Source organism: Ammospiza caudacuta, chromosome Z (genome assembly GCF_027887145.1).
Source record: "Ammospiza caudacuta isolate bAmmCau1 chromosome Z, bAmmCau1.pri, whole genome shotgun sequence".
In the NCBI taxonomy this organism is placed as follows: domain Eukaryota; kingdom Metazoa; phylum Chordata; class Aves; order Passeriformes; family Passerellidae; genus Ammospiza; species Ammospiza caudacuta.
In genome coordinates, this window is record NC_080632.1 from 31,641,523 (window position 1) to 31,667,163 (window position 25,641).

Here is a 25,641-nt window from a genome sequence, read left to right on the forward strand (position 1 = left end):
TCTTATACTCTATACACTCAATAAAATATTTCTTTTTCTTTCAAAGTGACTAAGCAGCATCCACCAAAATTTAAATGAAAACTTTAATATATTATTTTAGAAGCAGAAGTTTTAAAAAATCAATCAAAATTAAAACCAGCAATAAGTATACTATACAACATGTGCACAGCAAAATATTTGATTACACTGTAAAGGTTAGTCAAGTAACTATAAGAGTTAATGAATGAGTTCCCTCTGGTTTCAAAACTACTAGCAATGATTAACATTAATGTGACAAAAATAGAATCCCCATATGTTATGGTAATTTTCTGCTAATAAACACCTTAAAACACCTGGCTTTCTTTTAAGTTATTTGTAAAAAAATAGAGGGTTTTTAAATCTCCTTTTTGCATAGGATTGGATTTTTTCCCTCACACCTGAATATTTAGAAGACAATCTTTCTTTTCTCTATACTTGAGGTTTTTGCACAGTGAATATAGATTTGAGTCTTCAGATTGGCATAGGCAGAAGGGACTGTACTTGATTTAAATTTATTAAACTGATTTTCTCCAAGAAAAAACTGAGAGTCTCCTGCACCTTTCTTTTAAAAATCAGGTAAGTGCCTGCAAAAGTAAAATAACAAGACGGTTTGTTCATTGTTATACATTTATTGACAAATTCTGCTACTCAAGATTGCCAGTCTAGAATGCGCAGGATTTTGCAGAATGAAAAAGTCAAGACACAAATATTCAAAATCTTTTTCCAATACTGTCACCACACAAAGCAATCTGCCCAGTTTTGCTCCCATGAGTCATCTCCTTGTCACTTTTACATTATAATTCCTGATAAAAGACACACCACTTAACTCGAAGTTTAACTTCCAAGAGTTCTTCAAGGGAAATCTGACTTTAACATTTCCTAATCTATAGTCTGGAATTTTGCACATATTATTTATTCAAACGTTTCTTCAATTGTTCTAGATGCCTAGCATCAGCATCCTGGAGAATTAATACAGTAGCTTTAGACTGAAATGGATTAAACTCAATGGTCATCAAACAACAAAGATCTATCAGCTGTTTTTGACATTTCTCTAAACCATCCTTAAGTTTTAGACGTAAAGCGGGATCCTTTTTCAGCTTATTAATTTCAGGCACTGAAAAGCCAATGAAACTTGTTAGAATATCATCAGCAAAATCTACTTCAAGATAAGCAGAGCCATCAGAAATTTTTGCCTTTATACCCCAGGACCCATTGCTTTTTGTGAGGTTTCCAGTGAGAGTGACAATAAAACATTTAACTTTCAGAATTGTAACAGTTTCTGGGTTTTTTGCAAGGAGAAGGGAAATATATGTAAAAGGTGGAGAATCTAAATCTAAATGTGTCTCTAGTGCCTTGCAAGGAAAGGTCTGTGAATCATGTCTTTGCTGATCTCCTTCTGGATCCATTTTTAAGGAAAATACAGGATCATCATTTAATACCCTGCTGTCAGAAGTGTGTTGGTGTTTACATCTGCTCTCATCTAGGTCTGTATAATTCTGCCCCTCTTCAGGAGGAGTTTCCAAAGAAAATGCTGATGAACTGCAGGTCTGATGTAAGCCCTTGTGCGGCAAAATGCTACTAATGTTATTTCCATCTTCATCAAATATCGTTCTTCTCATGTTCTTTTCGCTGCCGATAGGTTCCCTGGCCTTATCTCTTTCATTCACATGGTCTTCTTCACCGGTGCTATTTAAAGATGAACTGCAGGAGTTTCTAGATGTATGTGGAAGTCTGCCAGTAATTAAACCCATGTTTCTGTTCATCTCCACTGGTGGCACATCTTCCATCTCTCTTTGCATCTCTTCTTCCAGAAGAAAATCATCTTCTAAAGGAAAGTCATTTAAAAAGCCATCAGCATATTCCATGGGAGGTGAAACTTGTTCATCTGACTGAGGCAAAGGACTCCCAGATTTCTGTAGCAAAACATTTCCATTATGTGCACTCAGTGAACCTGAGGCAGTATTAAAATTGTTGCTTCTACTACAGTATCCACTTTCTAAAGATGTCCTGTTGTTTAAAGTAAATTCATCATTTTCATCAAGGCTGGCTAAAAGCTCTTCATCTGAAGGGCCAAGAGCTTGTTCTAACTCATCCACAGGCCTTGAAAAAATCTGTTCATGTCCAGCTTGTCCAACGGAATTAGGATTTTCAGCTTCTCCAATTAATCTAGCAAGGACTCTTTCCTGACAATAATCCTCAAGAAGAGTATCAACTTCACCGCCCAACAGTTTCACATTTTCTGGTTTAAGCAGAAGAACTCCGAGACGATATACAATATTGCCCTGTACAGTGATTTTTGTTCCAGGAGGAAGACTACTGCAGAGAACGGGCACTGGTTGATACTCCATGCCCTGAATTTGATGTACGCCATCTGTTAATTGTAGCATCAGCATTCGAGTCGGCTTTGCTTCCCAGGGCTTCTGAAATGTCTGAGTACTGGCTGTCACTTCTTCATTTACCGTGCTTTTCCCTCTTAGCTTCTGCAACTGAGAATATGCTGGCTGGCTAACATCCACCAGTGAATCAATCTGTACCGAGAAGCAGCCTGATAACTCTCCCTTGGGAGTATCCAAGATGCAGTTAGGCAAAATGGGATATTCCAAGTCTCTCAGATCAGTAAGAAGCCATTGCTCAAATACCTGCTTGTTAATCTGAGCTTGACTTAAATTACAACCACTGTTTTCTTCCTGGATCCAATTAATACATGCTTCCAGCCATGTTAAAGGAACTTTCACGTGCCATGTGGATGAAAGCCAGGTTTCCACTCTTGCTACAATGCTAGATGTAGACATTTTCTTTTATGGTCAGATACTGAATTCCCTAAAATTGAATCCAAAAAGACATATTTAATCTTTTGACAAAAACGGAAATTATTACAAGTTTCATGTTTATATTGCATAAAAAAATTAAATTAAAACACTTCTACAGACAAGGAAATTCATAGGCATTTCCAATATTTAACATTTCAATCAGCATAAAACGTATGTGCAATTATCAGCATAAAAGTTATGTGCAAAATATAAGAAAAGCATGGAGACTTATGCAAGCAACCACACTTCTTTTCTGTTTATTAAACTAGAAACATATAAATGAAACTATTTTCTTATAGATTGAAAGTGAACGGACAAAAAACCCAAACCATAAGAGCAGTAGGTTTTAAAATATATCTCCTCTTCTTTTATGGTTTTCTTTCTGTTAACACACAGCATACTTTAGAAATTGACCTGAGATGTTACTCTCTCACTTCACCAGCACTGTTAGGAACAGAAGAGGATCTATAGAACCAAGCTGAGGTCTATCAACACCTATATCAGAGGAGTGACTGACAACAGAAAGCTGGCTTTGAAACATTGTTATCTGGAGACCCAGTGCAGGACTTGGCTGCATAAGCACCAAGCCTTGGCAGCCATCAGGGACATCAGCGGCTAACTAACTCCTTGTTAGTTTAGGAAGTAGTTCTGCACAAACAGAGTAGAACAGAAGTATTTCAGTTGGAAGGGACTCTGATAGATCATTTAGTCCAACCACCTGACAAATTCAGAGCTGACCAAAAGTAAAAGCACATTAGTAAGGATATTGTCCAGATACATCTTAAAAACTAACAGGTTCAGGGCACCAGCCACTTCTACAGGAAGTCTGTTTCAGTGTTTGATCATGCTCTTAGAACTAGAATCATTCAGATTGGAAAAGACTTCCAAGATCATTGAGTCCAACCTCTGAACACTACCACCATGCCAACTAGATCATGGCACCAAGTGCCATGTCCAATCACTTCTTGAACAATTTCAGGGATGGTGACTCCATCATTGCTTAAACACCCATTCCGTGAAAAATTCCTGATGTTCAACCTGAAATTCTCTTGGTACAACCTGAGGTCTATTTTAAATAATGACCCCCAGGTTACAACAATTTCCTTTCAAGTAGATTGTGGAGACCAATAACGTCTCCCCTGAGCCTCCATTTCTCCACCCCTGCTCCCTCAACCACTCCTAACACCACTTACTCTCTAGGCCTTTCACCAGCTTTATTGTCCTTGGTAAAGAAATTATTCCTGTTGTCAAGACTGAACTTCCCTGATGCAGCTTTGAATCATTCCCACATCTATTGCTGGATGCCAGGAACTCAGCAGCATTCCCTCTCCAGGTCCCCTGCCCAGGGAGCTGTACAGAGCAATGAGGTCACCCCTGAGCCTCCTTCTCTCCAGCCCAGACAGACCCAGAGCCCGCAGCCCCTCCTCACAGGATGTGCCTTCCAGCCCTTCCACCAGCTCTGTTGTCCTCCTCCGGACCATTCCAGGACCTCCTTCCCACCCTTGTCAGAGCGTGGGGCCCAGCCCTGCACACAGGACTCAGGGTGAGGGCAGCGGGGCTGAATCCAGCAGGATGATCCCAATCCCAGCTGGTGATGCTGTGTCTGCTGCCCCCCGGGATGGGGTTTGCCCTCCTGGCTGCCCGGGCGCACACTGCTGGCTCACCCTGAGCTGCTGCCCACCAGCACCCCAGAGCCCTTTGGCAGGCTGCTCCACACGCACTCCTCTCCCAGCTTACACTCGTGCCCAGCCTTACTGCATGCCAGGGGCAGAATCTGGATTTGTTCTTGTTTAATTTCATGCCGCTGATAATTTCCCAGTGCTCCAATCTATTTCAGATCCCTCTGCAAGGCTCCTCTCCATCGAGAATATCAGCAGCACCTCCCAACCCGGTATCGCTAGCACACCTGCTAATGGTGCATTCAAACCCTGCATCCATGTCAGTACTACAAATATTGAAAAGATACCAAGTTGCCTAAAAGCGCATGGATCATGTTGAATCCCTCAGAAAGGGCGACCGAGTAGCTCAATCCTTCTACAGGATAAAACGAAAACAAAACCTACACTAAAAATATTTAAGAAACACCAGGTATGGGTTCTGCTGTGTTTATTGGGGTATTTTTGGCATTTTGACCTTTAGAATGAACAAAAGAACACCCTGCCTCCAAGCTCTCCCCGAAAAATTCACCACTCGGAAGATACCGCCTAGTTAGTCCAAGCAAAGCGCCAGCTTTCAACAAAGGAGGTGAAAGGGCTGAGGGAGGAAGGGAAGCAGAGGCGGAGGGAGGAGGAAGACCTGAGTGAGGTTAGGCCGCACCTTGCAGCTCCTCGGAGGGGACGAGAGCTCCAACTCACCGGGGCGAGCGAGCGAGCGGTGGTGGCGGGGCGGCCGCGGCTGCCGCCGGCCTGAGGGACGGGGCTGCGCCCAAGCCCGCGCTCCCCGAATCCGCCGCGAGCACCCAATAGCCAATGGGAGGCGCGCGTCGAATCATCGCGAGAGTCTCGCCACAGCCGGCGCCGGGCTGCACGCACAAGGCGGGGTTTTAGGGGACGCCATTTTCTCGCCTCTCGGCCACAGCAGCTCCCGCTTTTCTGGGCCGCCCCCTCGCTGCCCGCGCCGCTCCCAGCGCGGCTCCCGCAACCCAGGTAGGAAAGGCAGGCCGGCCGGCCGCGGCACGCGTCTAGCGGCGCCACCCTTTCCCCGGGCCCGTCTCGTCCTTTTCCTCACGGAGGGCGGTGCGGGTCGCGGCGCCGCCTCCTGTGCTGACGGGCAGCGGCTTCACCCAACGAGGCGGCGGCGGTGCTGCACGGGGGGCGGTGGCAGGGCCAATCGCGGGTGGCGCTGGTGGATGTGCGCGTCGGAGTCCGAGGCTGCTCCCTTTTCTTTCCCGTACGCGGCGGGGCCGGCGGCGGGCGCAGGTACACGCAGCCCGCGGCGCCGTGCGGCCGGGGCCGACGAGAAGGGGAAGGGGGTGGGAGAAGGACACAGGCCGGGTAGGGCCTTGCCTGGGCCGGTAGAGCCGCCGATGGACTCCGCTCTGCGGCGCGGCGTGACACAGCGGTGCGAGACGGCCTGTATCTCCTGCCCTGGGGCCTCAACCGCCGAGGGCTGCCGTGGCCACAGGGCTTTCGTGGGGTTTGCGGTAGAACGAGGAAAACACTGCATGGAGGACAGTGGTGTGTGGCCACTTCGGCTGTTGCTGAGGGGCTTAAGGTGGTCTCTGTCCCTGTTGCCCCGCGAGGACAGCGCGCGTTTCGCAGCACCAGCGGGTGCGCTCCAAGGGCAGCGGCGCGGCGGCCGCTGCCGGCTTCCCGCGCCCACCCCAGGCAGTTGTGCCCAGGGAGAGCTTCTGTGGGGGATTATGGCGAGCGCAGCGAGGGCGCTCCGGGCCGCGGCCTGCGCGGAAGCGGACCCAGAGGCCGATCGGGGGGCGGAGGCTCCGCATCTCGGCCTCGCCGCTCTAGGGGGAGGGCGGAGTGCCTGTGGCGCTAAGACTGACCCTGCTCCGCCCGCTGCGCCGCGCTTGGAGCCGCCGGGCACCTTCTTTGTGTCCGCTCGGGCCGGGCTGGGTAACGCTCCCCGCGGCCGCGTGGTGGTGGTGGCGGCGGCCCTTCCGCTCCCGGCTCCGCCTCGCAGCGGGCCGGCGGGCGCCATTTCGGAGGGCGCCATTTCCGTTGTTCCTCCTCGGGGGTGCCGCAGCAGCGCCGCCGCGCTCGCCCCGTTCCCCCGCGCTGGGCGGGCGGCTGGAGGCGGGGAAGAGAGGGGCAGGCGAGAAGCGCCGCTGCGCCTTGGAGGCGCTCTGACGTTCCTCAGCTCTTAGGTCTGTGGTCGCTGGTTCCACCCCTCGTGTCTGCTTTAGCCCTTCAGTGTTCGTAGAGAACCTGACTTTATTAGTTATGTGAATGTCCTCGATTTACCTAGCTGAGCAAAGATTACTGAGAACACATGACGTGATCACAGTTAGCTCCCCGCTGCCTTAGAATTCTTGGCACAATTGGAAGTAGATTGGCCGGTGTCTGAAAGGGCTGTTACACTTTGTCCATGTCTTCCTTACCGCCCGTCCACGTAACAGCGCAATTTTGGCAGCGTCTGTCTGAGATCCCTCTTTTACTGAACTTGTGCATGCCCGTTAGTGCGCTTCAAATACGTGGAAATGCCGGCATGTGTTGGGGAAGACAGAGCCTGCTTTTAGCCCCTGCAAGCCGGGCAGTAATTACATAGCTGTCTGAGAGTACGTTTAATAAATTAGAATCAGCTTCTTCCCCACCCCCATTGCCTCTCCGCCGATTATGGATACAACAATGAGTGCCTGCTGTTTGTTGAGGCAATGGAAGTTAATGGAATGCAAAGGGAAATATGTGATTGTTTGGCTGTACTTGTAAATCATGTTTTCAATGATAGTAATTGAATATTTTTTTCATTTATGCTTCTCTCTAATGTGATTTAGTCGCTAAAAGCAAGTCACAGACTTTCAGAAAATTGTAGTGAAGTAGAGGAGGTTTTGGAGGAGTGTCCATGCAGTGGGTTGTATGTAACTGCAGAGGGTGATTTTTTTAAAAAGACGTTATTTAGTGTAGTTGCAAGTTGTAATTTTTATTTTATTCATCAAATATAGTTGAGAGGAACACATGCTCAAATGCGTGCTAGTAGAGAATTTGTAAAACAAATGCTGATGATTGCTGTAACAGGAATTTTTATTAAGTGCAAATAGCGTTGGGCTAAATAGCAGGACCAGATTTTGGTGTAGTGCCCTTTAGAAAGAGAAACCAAGGCACATATCTTATAATGTTGAGATTATGTGGTTACTTAAAACTTGTGTGTGCCCAAGAAGTGTAATTCAGACATTAAGGGTTTATGTAAGTCTACAGATTTCACCTTCAACTTCTCTTCGTGGTGTGTTTGGCTTGGCTGTGGTTTTTCTTTTAAAAGGAAAAAATTTGCAGCAATAGTTTAGGTCAACCCTTTGGTTTCTTGCTGTAGCAGAATCAGACTCACAACGTGGGAAGACTCACAACTGATATATGCTGTTTTCATAGGCTCTTGAAGCAATAGGCTGTTGGATTTTGATCCCGCCCAGAATACTTGAGTTTTTGTCAGCAAGGATATATAACAGTGGTAAGTTCTAGCAGCAGGCATTTATTTTTTTCACTTTAGCATGAGGTACAGTTTGTCTTTTGACAAAAAAAAATGGACTGTCTTTATTTTTCAACAGGTTTTGCTTGCCTACACAAGAAAAAAAGGCAATGGAGACTGAACAACAGGAGGAGACCTTTACCAACACAGAGACAAATGGTAAATTTTTTAAAGGACTATTCATTTTTAGAAAGACTCTCTTTAAAATTTTAGTATTCCAAAGAATTTTATCATGATTTACCTTTACTATATGTTTGCATCAGCAGTAATTTTGTGTTCTGCATTAATTGTCTTCTATTTTAATTAATGTATCTTTACACATGCTTTTGGAGCATAAATATATAATCTTTCTTGTTGATGTGTTTTAGACATGAGAACTGAAAGTTATGACTAAATGTTGAAACATATTTCATAGGTGTATGAAGAATGTGAATATGAATGGTATAGGGCGTATCTGTTAATTGTATTTTGTTCATTGTAACAGTTACATGCAGGAGTATGAATATATGAAATATTGCTAAAAGCTTAATGGAAAATTTCTTGGGAAGTACCAGGAATGTTTGGGCATTATTGTTGTTGACGCATGCAATTTTTTCCCAGAATATTTGAAGTGCTGCTTTGCTGTTATTTCACCAGTATTTCAGTGTCATACAAACTACGTTTGAGCTTTATGCCTGAAAGGTTTTCCCCAATTGAAATTATAAATAAATACTAAGTGGGTGATGCTGCATTCCTTTGGACGTGTCTAAAATGTCGTGAATTTCGTACTGACTGTGTGCAGCATTTTCATTTAAACATTTTCAGTTGTTAATTAGTAAGAAAGCTGTTGACGTGAAGACTGGTTTCTGTGCTATGGATGGTCAGAATAGAGCATTAACTGTAATTAGTTTTGCGCTAATAGGAACAAATGTATTAATAGTACAGAGCATGACTTCGGCATGTGTTCCACTTCATTTTGACTTAGAAAGTTAAATAAATGTTTATGTTTCCCCCCTATGGACCTCTCTACAGGCAAACGTCCTGCAGAAGATATGGAGGAAGAGCAGGCCTTCAAAAGATCTCGGAACACTGATGAGATGGTTGAACTGCGCATCTTGCTTCAGAGCAAAGTACGCTTTTTTACTTTCTTCGTGTGTAGCATTGCTCAAGATGGTGGTGACAAAGTGTATGGTGAGATGGAAGTGTAGAGAAATTATGTGCTTTTTTGGAAATGAGGTAACTTATTAGATTAATTTTCAGTATATAGGAATGGTAGTTGTAGGTGTATTGCAATGGAATTGTCCTCCAGGTTCTCTTAAAAGGATAAGTCCCTAAGGATCAATACAGGGTTTATTAAAAATATATACTTGCTAAGAAGTAGAGCAGTAAAGAGTCTAAGATATGTTTACATTTGAGTGGAGGGTAGCTATTTGGGGGGTAATGACTGTATATGAGTCTTTGAAAAAGAAGGTTTTTAGAGGATTATAAATAAGTGCTTTTAGATTAAATATGTGAGATGAGAACCTAAGATTTTAGTAATTCTCTCAAATAGATCTACTAAACTTGTTCAACTATATCAACAGGAAGAAATGTGGGAGTAGTTTGTTAGGGATTGCAGTGATTTTGTTGACAAGTATAAATAATTCAAATTGCTGTGTATGAATTTGCTCTGGTGTTTCCAGTTGCTACAGATGATTTATATGTTCTGAAGTACCTCAGTCTTTGGTGTTGGTGTGAAAGACTGTTGCCTGAACTCTGTGTGGCATTTCTGACCAATAGCCAAGTCACATGGAGTACCATTTTGCATGCCTTTAACATAATATGTAATAAAAGCAATATTTTTTGTAGAATCCTTGAAAGAACATGGTAAAAATGTCGTTTTCCAATTCCTACTTTTTACTATTTGTCAGTTTATTCCTGTTAATGTTGGTGGCTTTAAGGAAGTTGGTGACTGTTAACATTAATTTCAGCCTTTTTCAATTTATATTGCTCTGAGAAATTAGTTACTTTACTGATGTGCAAAACAGTATTAGCACTTGAAATTATCAAATATTTGGAGCTTAAAATGGAATTTGCAAACATATTCCATAAGGGAAAAAAAAAAAAAAGATCAGATAATGGAGGAAGTAGTTGACCTGCATTACACTCATTTAGTTTCTTTTTTTTAATAGATCTAGGCTATGAGAAGCTCAACATGGGCAGAATTGCCTAAAACTTCTCTTTAGAATTGAAATGTTAATGGCAAAGCTGAGTTATCTTTCTTTGTGTGCTGTGTTCTGTGGTTGTAAGAGCTTTTGGTAATTTTTTTGTAATGCCAAAGTGATGTGTCCCCCCACCTCTTGGGCCAACCAAAATAGATCTACTGTTCTTAGTGTTGAGTTCATAAACTTTGTTTGTACTGAGTTGTCATAATGTAACTTCTGAAAACTATTTTCCAGAATGCTGGAGCAGTGATTGGAAAAGGTGGCAAAAATATTAAAGCACTTCGTACAGACGTGAGTATATATGAGTTTGAACTAATTTAACACTGCTTCTTTCAGAGCACTACATCGAAAACTTGATTGCGTGCATTTCTATAAATGGGAGCAATTCAACTCTATAGACATCCAATTTACAATCCATTTGTATTGATTGTCAGAGTAGATAACAGTTCCTCAATTTCTGTTTCAATTAAAACCCAGCCTGATGCACGGGATGAGAGGTTTATGTTAAATCTCTTCACTTTTTAATAGGATTCTGTTAAATTACACACTTGAGCTTGAAGTGAGTTACCATCCTAATTAAAAATATTGACAAAACTTAAACTCTTAATAGTACCATTCCCCATCCATGCATCAGTTATAGTACTGCTGAAACCCTTGCAGGTGGCTGGCTTAACCCAGTGATAGAGGAATTCTTTAACTTCCTTCAAAAAAGCAAAACGAAGTCATCCATCTGTTCCTTAACAGCTTGCACATGAAGCACAAAACCATTAATATTAAGGTTTCTTGCTTTAAATATGAGTATAAAACACTAAAGGAGCATTGTATTCTACTACTTGGAAGTATTTTTAAATGGTCATGACTTAATGCCTGTTCACATTTTACAGGGGGCTTGACTCTGGTGATTAGACACATGCTCAGCGTTAATGTTGTGTATTTTTAAAACTTGGCAACACTTCTTAAATTCCATTCGTTTACACTCCTGTACTTAACATCAGCTACAATTTCAATGGTTTTCCAATCAAGACTCTGTTCAGCACAATATTTGGTGGTATATCATTACAAATCAGTTCCAACTAAGTTCATAAACTACTGCAACTAGAGTTGAGATTTTAGTTGAAATGGTCAGGAATCATACATATGCTCACTAACTTTGGCAACTAGTTGTTCCTCTTTTTTTAGGGTTTTTTTAGTCGGGTTTTTCTGTTCTGATTTTTTTTTTTGTTTGCTTTTTGAGTAAATCAGTATGTCACCTATGTCCAGATAATTTAGATCGGTCTGGATCACAAACTCCCGATTTGCCCAAGGTTCTAGTACTATCAGTCTCGACAGTTTTTGCATCTACCCTCATGAGCCAGCCTGCTACTGAAACGTCATTTATTGAAAGTAGTAGTTTAGTCAGTAGTAGTTTTAGTCAGATCAAGTGACTCATTTTTAAAGTCCATACTGTTAGGCCACAGTCGGTGTAGCAATCCGTTATTGTGTTAGCCTTCAGAACAACTTAAGCTTGTTTCGTTAATTGAGAGTAATGAGTATAGTTTGTATTAAATTAAAATTTATTGCTTTTCCCCCTTTTCCCTCTCCTTGTTTTTTTGGCCATATATCTCCGTTGCCCATGTACTGGATCGACTTGCCCCTGCGTTGCCCACCATGACGTTGGCCCATCCGCCCCTGAACGCCCATGTGAAAACCCTGGTTGGCTATGCCCAAAAATGTGCTCGTTGCCAAACGGGTACCATACTTGACAACTTCCGATTGAATACCCATGCCCAATGCCAACATCCACGAACGCCAATGACCAATGCAGTACAATGCCAGTGTTTCAGTCCCAGACAGCAGTGGCCCCGAGCGGTATGTCCCAACAGTTTATGCCTCACTGCCTGAATAGAAAGAGAGAAATGTATTTTATTACCTGCCTTTGATATAATTAAATAGTATCCCCTTATAGACGGTGTATTGTTTTTTTTCAAGTTTTCTGTCTTATTTTCCCCATTAAGTCTTTTTGTCACTGAACTTTTACGTGAGTTGCCCACCCAAACAATCCACTAATTTTATTTCAATGGAAGGAGCACAGCTTCAAGTGTTGCATATTTGCTGCATTGTAAATCAGATTGGTTCAAAATAGTCTCTCGCTCTGTCTTTGTGGCCCACCTTGCTCCCCTCAACATTGCCTGTTCATAATTATTTCTGATGAAGTGCTAATTCCGGTTCGCTTTCCTTCACTTCTCATTTGTTTCGTCTTTTTTTTGTCTTGCATTTTGTATTTGTTTTCTTGGAGGCCCCATTAGTAATCTGAGTTCCATAACCTTATTCCAGATACAACGTTCACCACTTGTATATCCTCACATTTAAAATGAGAAGGTGTGCCAGTTCTACGAATGTAATAGCGAGGGTATCCTAATTAGTGGTGGCGGGGAACATGAATATTCACTTCTACTTTTCAGTTCTGCGTCAGTTTCTTGCCCGCTTAATTTGAGCCCTTCCAAAAGCCCATTCTGTCTTTCTCTTTCTGCGAGACCTACCTAATCTTAAATTTCTCATGCATATATACTGGGCATAAACAAAGATGCATGTGTTGTAAATTGAGCAAACAGGTTTACTTTAAATGGGGAATACTTGTAATCTCTTCTTTGTAGTAAATCTTGTTAAAATTTTGTGCGTGATGATAAAAATAATTTACTTCTATTTTTCTTTTCTACCTTCTCCATATTGTCTGTCATTGTGGCTTCCAACAGCATCTTGAGTATAAGTGCAGATATAGAGACAATTGGAGAAATCTTGAAGAAGATTATCCCTACTTTAGAAGAGGTATTTATCTTGAAATTTTCTTCTGTTTCGAACGAAAAGATTAGCTTTTGAATGAGATTGTTCTAGAGTATTTGCTACTTTTTAAAAACAGGAAACTAGAAAAGTGAAAAATGCCAAAAGCCTTTTAAAGAAGGGTTATGGCTGTCATGTTGGCATTTTTTGGGTAGAGGGCAAAGTCTGTCATTGTTTATTAAACTAACATTTTTGAACATTTTCCAAAAAATAAGAGTTGCACTGATGCCTTCTTAAGTCGTTATAGCAAGTGGTGCAGTGTAATTTAATAATTAATGTAAAAAATAGGGAAAACTGATACTTGACTGGTGGTGAGGTGTTTAAATTGTTGTGATTGTATCAAAAGAAATACACAACTACAGTTCAGCAATAAATTAAATCACCCCATTCTGTTTATAAAGAAGAAGCTTAAAACGCCAAATATTGAATTTTTGTGAATCATCTTTATTTGCTTCTCCCTATATGCATCGTATTTACAGTATCAACACTACAAAGGCAGTGACTTCGACTGCGAACTTCGGCTTCTTATTCACCAGAGTCTGGCAGGAGGCATTATTGGTGTCAAGGGTGCTAAAATTAAAGAACTCAGAGAGGTACTTGCTTTCTGTTCTTCTGAGATTTTATTTTGTTCAATAAGCAATGTTTTCTGTTCATAAGGGGTACATCTAAGTATCTGCTGTGTGATAATTCCTTCTCACCGTGTTGCATACATGCTTTTGATGTTGTGAGGCACAGCTGGAAGTTGCAATTTTCTTGCAGACCCTCAGAAGTAATGTCAGTGGTAGAGCAAGGACTTGGTTAAACATATTTTTGGTAGAGTACTGTTTTTAAAGAAAGTATTTTTACTTCATTTTATTAAAATTATATTAATTTCTCCTTTTAGACCAAACTGCTGCATAGTGTAGAAGTATTTGTGTGGTTGAACACACAAAATAGCTCAGAATGAAACCATCTTCACAGTAGATTTACTGTGGAAAGACTTCATGCTGCTTTTCTGTTTTTTAATTCTAACTCCTGGAAGACCATATGTTTTTTTAAGTGAAAGACTAAGATATTAAAAACTTTATGGTCTCTATGAACTGAAAACACATGGTTGTAGAAACGAAGGGAGACGACCCATCCTCTGATCAGCATCGAACTCCAATTTATTGATCCACCAGGCACATTTTATAACAGTGTTAATTAAGGTCATACATATTGCAAAACCCGAGCTCATCATAGGCTACAGATTAAACACTAATCCCTCCTTTTTTTTTCAATACCTGTGGTTTGTTATTGAAACCAAGATTTGCTTTCTCACCCTGATATGAATGGCTCTCAAGGCATCCCTGTCTGTCACTTTTACTTTCCCAAAACAGCCAAGGACAGAATGTTTACCTGTTATGAAAAACAGCCTGAGAACTTTGTTGTTTACAGAAACAGGCTGTGAGAGGCCTTTTACTTTTCCATCAGCTATATATGATTATGGCATGTCTGAACAAAACTCTATAAGCCATTTCTGAGCAAAATTCTCCAACACATGGTTGAGTTTCTTGGCATTGTGTCAGGCAGTTTCAGGTCAGTTCAAGTATAAGCCAATACTTGTTTGCATGGATTAAGAAAGACAAGACAACTAGACATAATCCTAGCAACACTGCTGTCTTAGCATTCAGAGCATGTTTAATTTGGAAGCTAATACAGCCTATAAGCTCACAATGGTTATGTGATCCTTTTTCTAATACTTAATTAAATGATGCATCATAGGTGCATCATAATTAAAATAGGAGAAAATTGATTTTTTTTTTCAGCCTCATACAAAACTTAGAGCAGCAAGATCTTTAAAATATGTAATCTTGAAATTTTGTGTGATAACTCAAAAGCAAGCATGAAGATTGAAGTGGGTGGGAACTTAATTGTCTTTTGAATCTATTTTTAAAATATTGTAATGGTTTTATAAAGTTTTTAAAAACATATTTGATAATCTTGTTGGTTTTTTTTCTTCTTTTTCTTTCTTTCTGCAGAACACTCAGACCACCATTAAGCTCTTTCAGGAGTGTTGTCCTCATTCGACTGACAGAGTGGTGCTTATTGGTGGAAAACCTGATAGAGTTGTTGAGTGCATCAAGATTATCTTGGATCTTATCTCTGAGGTAATGTTTATTAAATTTATTCTTTCACTGGCATTCATGAATGTTTTGGACATTAATGGGATGAAAAATGTTCTAGTTTAAATTTAGTAGCTTGTGCTTTCCCAGCAGCAAATGATGGACAGTTACGAACCTTGGAATCTGTTCCTGTTGTTTAGAATTGGGGTACACCTCATGAGCAATTTTTGGTAGTACTGGGCCATTTATGCTTTGCATGTGATCAGAATGAAAAATTCAAAGAGGAAGAAAAACAAAATGTTTTTTTATCTAAGTAGTTTTACTGTCATAGTTAAGTTCACAGGAAGCACATCAACATCTCCTTTCTTGGCAGCATTGTGAAATCAAGAACATGTTCCAAATGCATTGTGTTAGTAATTAAATATGCCAGTTGTAGTATAAATATCTGATTTGGGGAATTGTTTTGTTTGTTTATATTAGTCTCCAATTAAAGGACGGGCCCAGCCTTACGATCCCAATTTCTATGATGAAACGTATGACTATGGTGGCTTCACAATGATGTTTGATGATAGAAGGGGACGGCCAGTGGGCTTTCCAATGCGTGGAAGAGGAGGTTTTGATCGAATGCCCCCTGGTCGTGGTGGACGACCTATGCCTCCCTCAAGAAGAGATTATGATGATATGAGCCCTCGCAGAGGACCTCCACCACCTCCACCAGGTCGTGGTGTTAGAGGTGGCAGCAGAGCTCGTAATCTTCCACTTCCTCCTCCACCACCTCCTCGTGGCGGGTAAGTTGTTGGATAAGTGCATTATACAAAAACTCATGTTGTATATCTGAGTCATATTCATATTTTCAGTGATCTTTCCATGTGTCCATGTTGGTAATGATTAGGCAGGATTGAGCCTGTATTAGACAAGAGTATTTTGAAATACACTGAAATTTAATTACTTGCTGTGATGTGGTAAGTTGCCAGGACTAGGGTCAGTAGTTCTGGAACTTCTCTTGCTCAGTACTTGGTTAGAGTAGGTTGATACTAAGTTTATGTGAGCCCTGAATGGGAAAATTCAGATAAGAGTAAACAACCTAGCTTATAACACACGTAACACAATTAAAATGCTACTGTCTTTTTTGTTTTAGAGATCTAATGTCCTATGACCGAAGGGGCAGACCAGGAGACCGTTACGATGGCATGGTATGAGTTTAAAATTTGCTCTGTTGTGTCCCTAAGCACAGTTAGCATGCTGAACTACATGCACTTTTTGTCCATACAAATGATCCTCCTGTGGATTAATATTTGAGGTGTAAATTGTACTCTTTTGTTTTCTTTCTTTCTCCCTGTCATCAAAAAGATTCAGTGATTTTGATTGTGCTCAGATCTGTAGGGTTTCTTGCACTGGCCCTCTTTCAGATTTTTTTAATCAGTATGACATTCATTCTTCTCAGTTACTAAACTGTTCTTATCTCAAGCTGTAAGTTTTACTTTTGATTCTTGTCCTAGTTCCACTGGGGGTTGGGCGGGGGTGTGTGAGCAAGCAGCTCTGTAGTGCTTAGTTACCAGCTGCTTTTAAATCACAACAGAGGTGGATCTCTATAGTAGCAATATTCTTTTCTCCTCTGGCTTTGTTTGGCACCTTCTTTAAGATAGCAAGTAACACATTTTTTTTTCTTCAAAATTAATGTAGAAGATAAAAGTGAAAAAGCTATGAAATGGGCTTCACATGAACTCTTACTCTTGGGAGTAAGAGTTACTGGAACTCCAGATTGCAAGAATGCCATATGCTTATTAGTAATAATAAAAGGAAAGATTTGCAGTTACAAATATTTGCAGTCACAAAAAAACCCCCCGTTTCCCATGCTAATCTACATGCTAAGAAACTGAAAGAATGGAGAAGTACCTCTCCAATATTCCTTATCTGTAATTACATGTTTTCAGGGCTTAGGTTTTGTGTTCTTCTGTTAGCAGCTTATAAAGCCTGTGCTAGAGTACATAAACTTAACAGCCTGCCCTTCTTTGGGTATTTGGTTGAGCACAATCTTACTTACCTTGACTCTTGGGCAGTAGTGTGTTCTAATTTTGTTCTATCTTTATTCCAGTTCAGCTAGAAAATCCACTTTAACTTAGGCTTTGCCTGTCAGGTTGACCTTCACTTTATTGTCATGAGTTTCTATACACAAGTGGAGTAATTTCTGCTAGCTTGGTTTCTTTCATGGAAAAAAAAAGCAATTTCATTTCTTTTCATAGTGAAGCTGCTTATAACTTTGGCTCCTTTGCAACCAAGTGTTATAGCCATTAAAGTGAGGACTACTTTGCAGGAAAGATAGAATTTAATTTCTAGTTTTAGTTAATCGTGATCCTGGTATCCTAAATTGTGTAGGCAGAAATTTCCACACTGAGCATGACATCACAGTTTCAAGTGTTATGCCAAAAAGTAAAGTCCTCCTGTGCTATGAGCAGCAAATAGAAACTGTTGTGTAGCTAAAAGTTTAAATGAAACCAATATTACTGTGGTTTGTGATGGAAAAAGCTGCCCTTAAAGAGTAGAAATGCTCTTTTCACATGAATTCTATCTTACATAGGTGTAATAAAAGGCAGCAATTGATGAACATCTCCAAAATACTGGGTAAATTTATTGTACAAAACCAAATTTTTCGCCAGTTCTCTTTTTCACGAAAGGCAGAAAGATTGAACAGTTGACAGTCTTAAAGTCTGGATGCTGAACTGTGGTTTTTACTGTTTCAGAGATACGACAGAGCATTGACAGCTTTGTAAATGCTGAGATGAGAAAAACTCATTTTTGATTTTAAAAGATGCGTAAATTCCTCTTGCCTGTACAGATTTAATCACTTAAGATGATTAACTTGTCTGTTAGCCTGGATTAAAGTTGTAGTATAAGTACGTACTGCTGTTTAAATGCTCATTTGACTTACGGTCTGTTCTGAAGCTTTTTCTCCAAAGTACAGACTTGTTTATCAGCATATAGAAATGTAACTACTACAGTGTGTAACACTCCAGATCAAGTCCTGTGTACCATAAGGGCTATGGTGATCTGAAAAATCCTGAGTTCTGTGTATTTAACATACTCATTATCAGGGGCATGTAAAAATTAGTAAAGGAAGAATGTATGACAACTCTTCTATTTATTCGTGCAGATGCTGGAAGGAAGTAACAAAATTTCACTTTCCTAAGTCACTCTTAAAAACTAGAAAAACTTACTACAAAAGAATTTGACATCAGTTAGGACTGCATGCAGGGTTTTTTCTTATATGTAAAAGTTAAGCTCTTTGCCTTATCCAGCCCATCTGTCATCTGGTTTCTGTTCCAGTTCTGAGTAGTGACTAGCACTACTCAATGCTGGTCTGCAACGTAAAATGTTATGTATGCTAAGACACTCTGTTTCAGAAACTAATTTTGCACAAATAAACATCACTTGTTGAAATGGTAAAATTCTGAAAGAAAGAAATGCCATATATCGTATGTTTTAGAAACATAGTTAAGTTTCTAATGTAGTTAGGCAGTGGTAGACTGTTAGTCTACTTGCTAACAGGATGAGGTATATGATAGTAAAACATAAGAAGCAGTGTCCTTCCTGCTTAACCTGCAGTTGGCATAATCACTTGCAGTTACTTGTTTCAATCTTACTGAACCTTTTTCTAGTAGATAGAAGAATTAATACATGTAAAAATGTAAAAAGTTTTTCTGAAAGAAAAAAGAAGGCTTAAGTTTTGCCTTGCTTCTGAGTGAGAGGAAAAAGTTTCTGAGCTTCTTAGTGAGAGGAAAAATCTGCTAATACTATAGAAAGAGAAGGAAAACAAAAGTTGCCCATTTAGAGTTGCCCCAAAGTAAAATTAAAAGCCAGTGAGTTTTGAAGGTGATGTGAATCACATAATTTCAAGTCTTTGTTAATGGTATAAGGGTTTCTTTATACCACTTTGCATTCTGTTTGGCTGCCACATTCTCTAAAAGTTTGTATGACCTGAATTTCCTTTCTTCCTCTTATGTTGCATCTGGAAGATGATGCAGTGTCATGTGGATGCCTGCGATGACATGCAGCCACCAGAGTTGGTGAGTGTTTTCAGCCTGGTTTTGAAAACTGCTTTATTGAATGAGTTCAGTGATAAAGCAAATTTAAGAGATCTTGAGTGTAGTCCATGGCAACTTGTGCCTATTAAAATTTATGAAGCCATTCTTCTGACTTTGAATTTAGGGGCAGACATAATGGTGTGTCCTTTGATGGCAGGTAATGTTAATAGAAATGTGGAATTATGCAGCAGCCTGGTGAGAATAGGGGAGCTTCTCTGTACCTCTTTTGCCTCCTTTACACAGTATTTTCATTTGGATAAATGGTAACTTTCTCCATTACTGATGCACTGTAGATGTATCAATTTATGATTTATGTTTTGTTTTACTTCTATAATGTTGTGGGATTTTATTTCAAGCGGCAAATATTTAAAATAGCTTCTCACTTATTTGTGAATCAACTATGTTTACCTATCAATCTATTTGAAAATGTGTCTTTTGACCAGATAGGTTTTGGGATGTTATCGCAGAATTATAGACTGATTTTGGTTGGAAGTAACGTTAAAGATCATCTAATTCCAGCCTGCCATGAGTAGAGAACCTTGAACTAGACTGGGATGCTCAGGGTTCCATTGAACCTGGCTTTGAAAACTTCCAGTAACTGGGAGTCTGCAGCTTTTCTGGGCAACCTGTTCCAGTGCCCCATCACCCTCACAGTGAAGAATTTCTTTCCAATACTTAAACTAAACCAACTCTCTTTCAATTTAAAGTTGTTGCCCCTTGTTCTTCCTCTACATACCTGTGTGAAAACTCCTCTCCAGCCTTCTAGTAGGCTGCCTTTTGGAGCTGGAAGGCCACAATAAGGTCACCCTGGAGCCTTCTCCTCTCCAAGGTGAACAGTTCCAGCTCTCAGACTCTCTTACAGAAGAGGTGCTGCATCCCTCCAATAATCCTTGTGGTCCTCCTCCAGACTTAATCTAGTTGATCCATGCCCTTAATGTTGGGGGCCCCAGAGCTGGGTGCAGTACTCATATTGGGATCTCAAGGCTTGACCTTACAATGCAGCCCAGGGCACGGTTGCTACTCCGGGCTGCAAGTGCTCATTGCTGGGTCATGTCCCACCTTTCACTCGCCAGTATCCCCAAGTTCTTCTGGGCAGGGCTGCTCTCCATCTGTTTCTCCCCTAGCCTGTGTTGGTACTGGAGGTTGCACCAGCTCAGGTGAAGCACCTTGCTCTTAGTCTTGTTAAATTGAATGAGGTTTCCTGTGCACTCACTTTTGGAGCTTGTCCAGGTTCCTCTGGATGCCATCCAGTCTTTCAGGTCTGTCAACAGCACCACTCAGTTTGCATACTTGTCTGCAGGTGTACCTAATCTGTTTGTGTCATTGATGAAGACATTGAGTACCACTGGTCCCAGTGGAGGCCAATCTCTGAGGGACACCACTTAATGTCTGTTGAAACTCTGAGCCATTGACACTGCCCCTTGGATGTAACTGTCTTTATTCAATAAGCAGTCTACCTGTGGAATCTATCCCTCTCCAGTTTGGATGGAAGGATGTGGGGGCAATGTCAAAGCCTTTACAGAAGTCCAAGTACATGGTACCTGTAGCCCTTCTCTTGTTCACCGATGTAGTCACTCCATTGTAGAAATTAGAGAGTACATCAGGTGTTGCCAATGTCTTGAAGATGGCAAAATGCTGCCAAATTAATACTTTTTTATTAATTCATGTGAAAAGTCAGTTCTTACCTTTTGTACACAGCAACTGTTTTAAAATTCTATTATTTTGTACTGTGGAGAGGCAGATGTGATCAAGGAAAGGTAATTTCTTTAAAACAAGTTAGTCCAAAAAGTATCCTATGGCAAATACCAGCAGTAATATGCATGTGTATGCAGTAAGCTATGTGATCAGCCTCTCAGTTTAACCTTTAGCAGAGTCCTTCATTGTTTTGTATTTTGGAGCTCTGTGGTGTTGTCTTATCATATGTATTGCTTAGTAACATGATGAGACAGTACAGGTTGCTTAGAGACAGAGGATAAGCTCAACACTTTGATCTGAATAGCTTCCTTTTCGAGGTAAAAAAAATATGGTAAGGAATATTTTTTTGGAAAGTTGTTACATTATAACTTCTATGGGCCCCTCCTTGTGAGTGGATGAACTTGACTGACTACCAGGGGCCTACTCAGCTGCTCTCATGCCCCCTCCTTAGTAGAGTGACAGGAGAAAGTAAGACAGAAAAGTCTGGCTCACGATGGAGACAGGCAGATCACTTGCTAATTAACATCTTAGGCAAAACAGAGTTGGCTTGAGTAGGTTTACTGCCACTTTGAGTAACATGGTGAGAAACAGAAAAACACCTTCACCCACTTCCACTTGTTCACAGACTTAGCTTTCACTCCTTCATTCCTTTCTCTGCTATTTCTCTACTATTTTTCTGCCGTGAATTGTGCAGGGGTGGTAGGGAATGGTAGGTTCCCGGTCAGTTTGTCATACCTGTCACTGCTCCTTCCTCTCTGCACTATTCGCCTTCTACAGTGTAGGGTTCCTTCCATGGAATGATACAGCTGGAGCTGCTCAAATTATCTGTTTCCAGTGGACTGCAGTTCTTAGGGAACTGTTTCAGTGTGGGTCCCCTTTGTGTGGTGCAGTTCTTCACGAACAGACTAATTTGGTGTTGGTCCTCCCACAGGGCACAGGTATCTGCCTGTGTGGCTTCCTTCTGGGCATTTCTACTTGGTCTCAGCATAGTATCCGTCAGTGGGCTACAGTTTAATGATCCTCTCCAGTGTAGTTTTCTCCATGGGCTGCAGGGTAGTCTCCATGCCAGTTCTGGAGCACTTTTTTCATCCTTGCTCACTCTTGCAGTCAGTGCACATTGGGTTTTTTTTACTCTTTTCTTAAATGTTATCACTGAGATGTCGTCAGAAGTTGAATTTGAGAGAACCACATAGATTTATTCTTTGCTTCTGTAGCAAAGTATAAATACATGGTTTTGCACACTCAGAACACATTAGATGAAATGAGAACCTGATGTCAAATGCAGGTTTACAAATCCTAAAAATAACAGAGCCAGGAGTGCTCGTTGCAGTCATTTACATTCGGTGTATGGTGGTTCAGATGTAACAGAAGTAATTATTGTAATTATTGTGATTGTTTATTCTAAGATGTAAAGGGTTTGTAGCACAGTAAGAATCAAAGGTGTAGATGTAGTAGGGTGATTTGCTGGGCAGAAATCTAGCCCCGGAACTGGAGACTGGAATGTCTTTTGAGCTGTATTTGTAGTATTAATAAGGCTCTACTCTGATTTTGTATTCTAATGTTTAGTACAGAGGTCACAAGTACATCAGCATTAGCAGCTGTCTACAAGAAGCTGAGATGGTGAGACTGCCTTGGTATACTGGCATGGCAGAATTCTTTGTCATTTTATGTGTTATTCTTAGAGGTTTTGATAGGGCAGGATAAGAATCACAGAATATCTGGAGTTGGATGGGACCTACAAGAATCATTGCCTCCAACTTGTGGTCCTGCACAAGATGGCCTTTGGTCCAAATTGGACAGAGATTAATGAGATCTCTCCCACCCAACCCTTTTGTTTCTGGTCTTCCATATTTGCCTCAGGATGCCCTTGATGGCATAACACTGTTGTATTTATATCAGATTGAGGGTTGTGATGTTTGATTAAATGGGCTCAAAGTTAACAATATAATGCTTAAGGTAAAAATGTGTTAATGAAACGTGGCTGTTCACATTAATGTTTTTTTCTCTTTTCTCTTACAGTTTGAGGGTGGCTCTGGTTATGGTAAGTGTTCATATAGAACCTTTGCACGTAGTTCATTATATAGTTACTAAAGGGCTTGATGCATACACTTAAATCAGATTATTCTTACGCAGGGGGGCGTGGTTCATATGGAGATCTTGGTGGACCCATCATCACAACACAAGTAACGATTCCCAAAGATGTAAGTAAAGTTGAGTTGCTTTCAACTCAGGCTTTCTCTTAAAAAAAAAGTCACAGCCATTTTTCAGACTGTTTAAGTAAATCAGAAATACTTAAAATACTTGATTAAGTACTTCTAGTACAAAACAAGTGTTTCTAAATTGCCAACAGTGTAACGCTTGACTGTTTGGTTTCTGTCTTCAGAGACACCTTAAAGAATTCTACTTGTGGTTAATACTCAGTAATAGATAGGGTCCTTGTAACCCATGTTTTGCAAATGAGAGCTGGTTCTCTGAGTTTAATCTCACCTGTGTTTATACAATTAATACCACAGGGGATATTTTTAAGCTATAAAGAAAAAAGCTCCCATTGCAGCACTTAAAACTGAATTTGTGGAAACTACTCAAATGGTGTTGTAATTTTTTAACTTTTGGAAAGGCAGTTGTATCAGGAAATTAATGTTTTTGCTTTCTTCCTAGTTGGCAGGATCTATTATTGGAAAGGGAGGCCAGAGAATCAAACAAATACGTCATGAGTCAGGAGCTTCGATCAAAATTGATGAACCACTAGAAGGCTCAGAAGATCGGATAATAACTATTACAGGAACACAGGACCAGATACAAAATGCACAGTATTTGCTGCAGAACAGGCAAGTTAAAGTTTATTGTTGTCCTTACTGTCAAATTAACATGTATATTATAAAACTGCTCTCCTCTGTGAATCACTTTTTTAAGAAGGCAGGTTTTAAGTAACTATTTGAACCTAACTTCTCTAGTGGTAGTTCTGCCTTGATTCTCTTCTGCTCTCCATTCTAATTAAAATGAAGACACCCTCAAAACTAATCTTGCTGGAAGACATCTTAACCAAGCAGTCCTCTCATGTCTCTGGTGAAAACTGCTGCAAAAAAACTACTTTTAATAAATTTCATAGAGCCTGTAGAAAATATAGAAGATTTCAGTGGATGTTGGCCTAGTTCTGTGTGGAAGACTAGTGATTTTGTTGTTTTTAGATAACTAAATTGACAACAAATCGCAGTCTGCCATATGGCACAGACCATGCCTCTACAGGACAAGTTGAAATCGATTTGGGGCTGTTATGCAGCATTTCACACCTTGCTGACAGTACTTTGCCTTTTCTGCCAAATATTAACAGCTACAGATAGCATTTGCTGTATTAACATTCTGGCTGCTATAGCAGTTTTAATATCTTAGATTACTAATATTTAACTATGCCTGGAATACACTAATATAATTGTTAGCCATTGATATTTTAAAATTATTTATTTTTAAATGTGTTAGTAATTTGTAATTTAATATGCTTTAAGAATGTTGATGCAAGATGTATGGTCCATCATTCTAATACATGCTTTTTTCTTTTTCTTTTATAGTGTGAAGCAGTATGCAGATGTTGAAGGATTCTAATGCAAGATTATTTTTTCTTTTTTATAGTGTGAAGCAGTATTCTGGAAAGTTTTTCTAAGACTAGTGAAGAACTGAAGGAGTCCTGCACCCTTTTTTTTTTATCTGCTTCTGTTTAAAAAGCCAACATTCCTCTGCTTCATAGGTGTTCTGCATTTGAGGTGTAGTGGAATCTTTGCTGTACACCAGATGTAATGTTTTAGTTCCTTACAGATACATGGGGGGGGGAAGGGCGCACGAGACTAACATTGAAATTTTGAAGTGGCAGAGAGAATGGATTCTATTTTTGTTCACTGTTGGTGGTAAATTGTACTGTTTTACTGTAATTGTTGTGAACACCCTGCTTTTATGTACACTGTATCTTACTTTGAACGGGGAGAATATGGTAGGTCCTGTGTCCCTGGCATTTGTTGAGAGCAGTGTGCAGAATGAAACGCATTTTTATAAGAAACAATTTAGGATTTTTAAATAAATTTAGTGAACTTATTCTTGGTGGTCATTTTTCTTCAGGTCTGCATAAGGTCATAACTAAAATCAATACACCTAGTTTTTTGGTTTTTTTCCTTATAAATTAAAGTTGCTGTTAAGCTTGCTCTTCAGTCTCATTGATATGTAGATGGAGTTATGTGGGATTTTTTGACAAATTAAAAGAGATCGTGTGAAAACAATAACTGCTTTGCTGTGGGGGCAGAAAGGTGAAAATATGCAAATGTGTAAAACTTGACATTTTTGCAAGTGTTTGGCCCTCTTTGCAATACCTATATATATTGGTGACAGTATATAAATAAAATACTTTAAAACTTTGTGATGTCACTGAATAAACAGTTGTAAAGTACACCTGGTTTTAGACAGCTTGCTTCATGCAGAGTTGCTCTACCATTACTGAAAAAATTATACCTGTTTCCTGAGCTTTTGTTTGTATGAGGTAGGAATTGCAAATTGGCAAGATGAGATATAACTATGTAACTTGTTTTCCATTGTATGCAAAACTTCAACTTGTTTCCCAGATGTATGTCAAGTTCCGTAAGAATTATTTGTGAGAAATTAAAAAAAATACAACGCCTCTGGATATCTCATGTAATACCTTGGCATTTGTATTTATAGTTTAAAGTTTTAATTTCACTTCCTGAATAAAAACAGATGAAAAAGTTTAAAGGTGTGTGGCACATAGAGATGTGATGAGTCCAGACTAAGTGAAGATTCTTTTATTGTCTTTGGTTGG

General features: G+C 40.2%; 2 protein-coding genes across 10 annotated transcripts; one reads left to right on the forward strand and one right to left on the reverse strand.

Moving 5' to 3' along the window:
* Nucleotides 1-238: 238 nt before the first annotated feature.
* RMI1 (RecQ mediated genome instability 1) lies at nucleotides 239-5,381 on the reverse strand. Of its 3 annotated transcripts, none has more exons than XM_058823544.1 (2): nucleotides 5,183-5,381; nucleotides 239-2,838 (listed from the first exon to the last, which is right to left on the reverse strand). In XM_058823544.1, exon 2 carries the CDS (start codon nucleotides 2,808-2,810, stop codon nucleotides 927-929), a length of 1,884 nt encoding a protein of 627 aa, XP_058679527.1. In that variant the 5' UTR covers nucleotides 2,811-2,838; nucleotides 5,183-5,381; the 3' UTR covers nucleotides 239-926. The 3 variants fall into 3 exon arrangements, with proteins under 3 accessions (XP_058679527.1, XP_058679529.1, XP_058679528.1); XM_058823546.1 differs by having other exon boundaries at nucleotides 5,145-5,313; XM_058823545.1 differs by having other exon boundaries at nucleotides 5,124-5,233.
* On the forward strand, nucleotides 5,345-25,554 carry HNRNPK (heterogeneous nuclear ribonucleoprotein K). Of its 7 annotated transcripts, none has more exons than XM_058823552.1 (16): nucleotides 5,345-5,473; nucleotides 7,865-7,943; nucleotides 8,041-8,120; nucleotides 8,973-9,070; nucleotides 10,379-10,435; nucleotides 11,949-11,992; nucleotides 12,877-12,949; nucleotides 13,441-13,554; nucleotides 14,962-15,090; nucleotides 15,526-15,833; nucleotides 16,184-16,238; nucleotides 19,059-19,109; nucleotides 22,842-22,863; nucleotides 22,941-23,023; nucleotides 23,481-23,650; nucleotides 24,389-25,554. In XM_058823552.1, exons 3-16 carry the CDS (start codon nucleotides 8,072-8,074, stop codon nucleotides 24,420-24,422), a joined length of 1,287 nt encoding a protein of 428 aa, XP_058679535.1. In that variant the 5' UTR covers nucleotides 5,345-5,473; nucleotides 7,865-7,943; nucleotides 8,041-8,071; the 3' UTR covers nucleotides 24,423-25,554. The 7 variants fall into 7 exon arrangements, with proteins under 7 accessions (XP_058679535.1, XP_058679532.1, XP_058679537.1 ...); XM_058823549.1 differs by having other exon boundaries at nucleotides 8,041-8,119; nucleotides 8,960-9,070; XM_058823554.1 differs by lacking the exon at nucleotides 5,345-5,473 and adding an exon at nucleotides 5,661-5,746 and having other exon boundaries at nucleotides 8,041-8,119; nucleotides 8,960-9,070; nucleotides 22,956-23,023.
* Nucleotides 25,555-25,641: the final 87 nt, after the last annotated feature.